Consider the following 2,340-nt stretch of genomic DNA (forward strand, 5'->3'; position numbering starts at 1 on the left):
GCAGCACCTGGCCCAGGTGTGGTTTTGGGGTGGATTTTGGGAATTTTGGGTGGATTTTGGGTGGTTTCAGGTGATTTTGGGTGATTTTGGGTGGATTTTGGGGTTTTCAGGTGATTTTGGGTCACCTGGACTCACCTGAGCAGCCACACCTAACCCAGGTGAGTTTGGGGTGGATTTTGGGTGGTTTCAGGTGATTTTGGGTCACCTGGACTCACCGGAGCAGCCACACCTGGCCCAGGTGGGTTTGGGGGGGATTTTGGGTGGATGTTGGGGAATTTTGGGGGGATTTTGGGGTTTTCAGGTGATTTGGGGTCACCTGGGCTCCCCTGAGCAGCCACACCTAACCCAGGTGAGTTTGGGGTGGATTTTGGGTGGTTTCAGGTGATTTTGGGTCACCTGGACTCACCTGAGCAGCAGCACCTGGCCCCGCGCCCCCACGGCCAGGTCGGGCAGGTGATCCCCGCTCAGGTCACGCCCCCCGCTCAGCGATTGGCCGAAAAAATGGGGCTGGGACGGGAACCGGGAGCCCGGGATGCGCTGGACAGGTGAGACAGGTGAGAGACAGGTGAGAGACAGGTGAGACAGGTGAGAGACAGGTGAGACAGGTGAGAGACAGGTGAGAGACAGGTGAGACAGGTGAGTCCCCCCTCCCTCAGGTGAGCTCTCACCTGTCCCAGGTGTCTCCCCAGGTGTCCCAGGTGTGTCCCCAGGTGCCCCAGCCCCCCCTCAGCTGTCCCCAGGTGCCCCCAGGTGCCCCAGCCCCCCTCACCTGCCCCAGGTGTGCCCAGGTGAGGCCTCACCTGCCCCAGGTGTGCCCAAATGCATCCCAGGTGCCCCAGGTGTCTCAAGTTCTCCCCAGGTAGTCCCCGCCCCCCTCACCTGTCCCCAGGTGTGTCCCCAGGTGTCCCCGCCCCCTCACCTGCTCCGCCCGCTCGCTGACCCCGCCAGGTGTGCTCCCGAACAGGTAAACGGCGCCGCGGCCGTCGTCCTCCAGCGGCGCCCCCACGGCCACCTGGGCGCACCTGGCCCCGCCCGCCGGCCGCACCTGCGCCAGGCTGGCCCCGAAACGGCCCAGGGGCTGCCCAGGTGAGCCCCGCAGCGCCAGCGGGCAGCGCAGGTGAGGGCCCTGGGGGGGACAGGTGAGACAGGTGGGACAGGTGAGACAGGTGAGAGACAGGTGAGACAGGTGAGAGACAGGTGAGAGACAGGTGAGAGACAGGTGAGCCCAAGTGGGCCCAGGTGGGCCAGGTGAGATGGAGCAGGTAAGACACAGGTGAGAAACCTGAGGGCCAGGTGAGGCTCTCCAGGTGTTCCTCACCTGCCCAGGTGTGCCTCACCTTCCCCAGGCGTGCCTCACCTGCCCCAGGTGTGCCTCACCTGCCCAGGTGTGCCTCACCTGCCCGAGGTGTGCCTCACCTGTCCAGGTGTGCCTCACCTGTCCGTCCAGCTCGCACAGGTGCACGCGGCCGCCGCTGCCCCCCCCGTAGAACAGGGGCGCCCCCACCAGGAGCCGCACCTGGGGCTCACCTGCCCGGGGGCGGGGCTCACCTGCCTGGGAACCTGAGGGCCAGCTCACCTGCCCCAGGTGTGCCTCACCTTTCCCAGGTGTGCCTCACCTGCCCCAGGTGTGCCTCACCTGTCCAGGTGTGCCTCACCTGTCCGTCCAGCTCGCACAGGTGCACGCAGCCGCCGCTGCCCCCCCCGTAGAACAGGGGCGCCCCCACCAGGAGCCGCACCTGGGGCTCACCTGCCCGGGGGCGGGGCTCACCTGCCTGGGGGCGGGGCTCATCTGGGCAGGGCTCCAGAGCCAGCAGGGACGCCCCGAAATAGGAGCCCACCTGGGGAGGGAGAGACAGGTGAGACCAACAAGTGAGACAGGTGTGACCCCAGGTGTGACCCCCAGGTGTGGCCCCCAGGTGTGACCCCCCTCACCTGTCCCAGGTGTGACCCCCCCAGATGTGACCCCCCCAGGTGTGACCCCCAGGTGTGACCCCCTCACCTGTCTCAGGTGTGACCCCCCCCTTACCTGTCCCAGGTGAGCTCACCTGCGCCCCCGTGGCCTGGGCCAGCGCCTCCCAGGTGCGTCCCTTCCTCAGCAGCAGCACCCTGCCCAGGTGAGCGTACCTGGGCGCGCCCAGGGCCACGCCCAGGCCGCCCCCCAGCGCCACGGGCGTGGCCGCGTAACCTGCCCGCAGGTGAGCTCAGGTGAGTCTGGGGGGGCTCAGGTGAATCTCAGGTGAGTCTGGGGGGTCTCAGGTGAGTCTGGGGGGGTCTCAGGTGAGTCTGGGGGGGCTCAGGTGAGTCTGGGGGGGGCTTAGGTGAGTCAGGGGGGGCTCAGGT

The 2,340-nt window shown here is 67.1% G+C and overlaps 1 protein-coding gene across 1 annotated transcript in view; it reads right to left on the reverse strand.

Annotated features, from left to right (window-relative positions):
- Positions 1–406: 406 nt before the first annotated feature.
- Positions 407–2,340, reverse strand: part of LOC121345968 (integrin alpha-D-like) — a gene marked incomplete at its 3' end in the record, with an annotated part of 6,125 nt that continues 4,191 nt past the window's right edge. Inside the window, exons 6-10 of the mRNA XM_041423339.1 lie at positions 2,046–2,185; positions 1,769–1,838; positions 1,436–1,548; positions 920–1,126; positions 407–537 (exon numbers count right to left, since the gene is read on the reverse strand). Coding sequence (XP_041279273.1) covers positions 407–537; positions 920–1,126; positions 1,436–1,548; positions 1,769–1,838; positions 2,046–2,185 — 661 coding nt within the window. The remainder of the gene's footprint in view (positions 538–919; positions 1,127–1,435; positions 1,549–1,768; positions 1,839–2,045; positions 2,186–2,340) is intronic.

The sequence above is a fragment of the Onychostruthus taczanowskii genome, unplaced genomic scaffold (genome assembly GCF_017590055.1).
Source record: "Onychostruthus taczanowskii isolate IOZ18803 unplaced genomic scaffold, ASM1759005v1 scaffold764, whole genome shotgun sequence".
Taxonomy (NCBI): Eukaryota; Metazoa; Chordata; class Aves; order Passeriformes; family Passeridae; genus Onychostruthus; species Onychostruthus taczanowskii.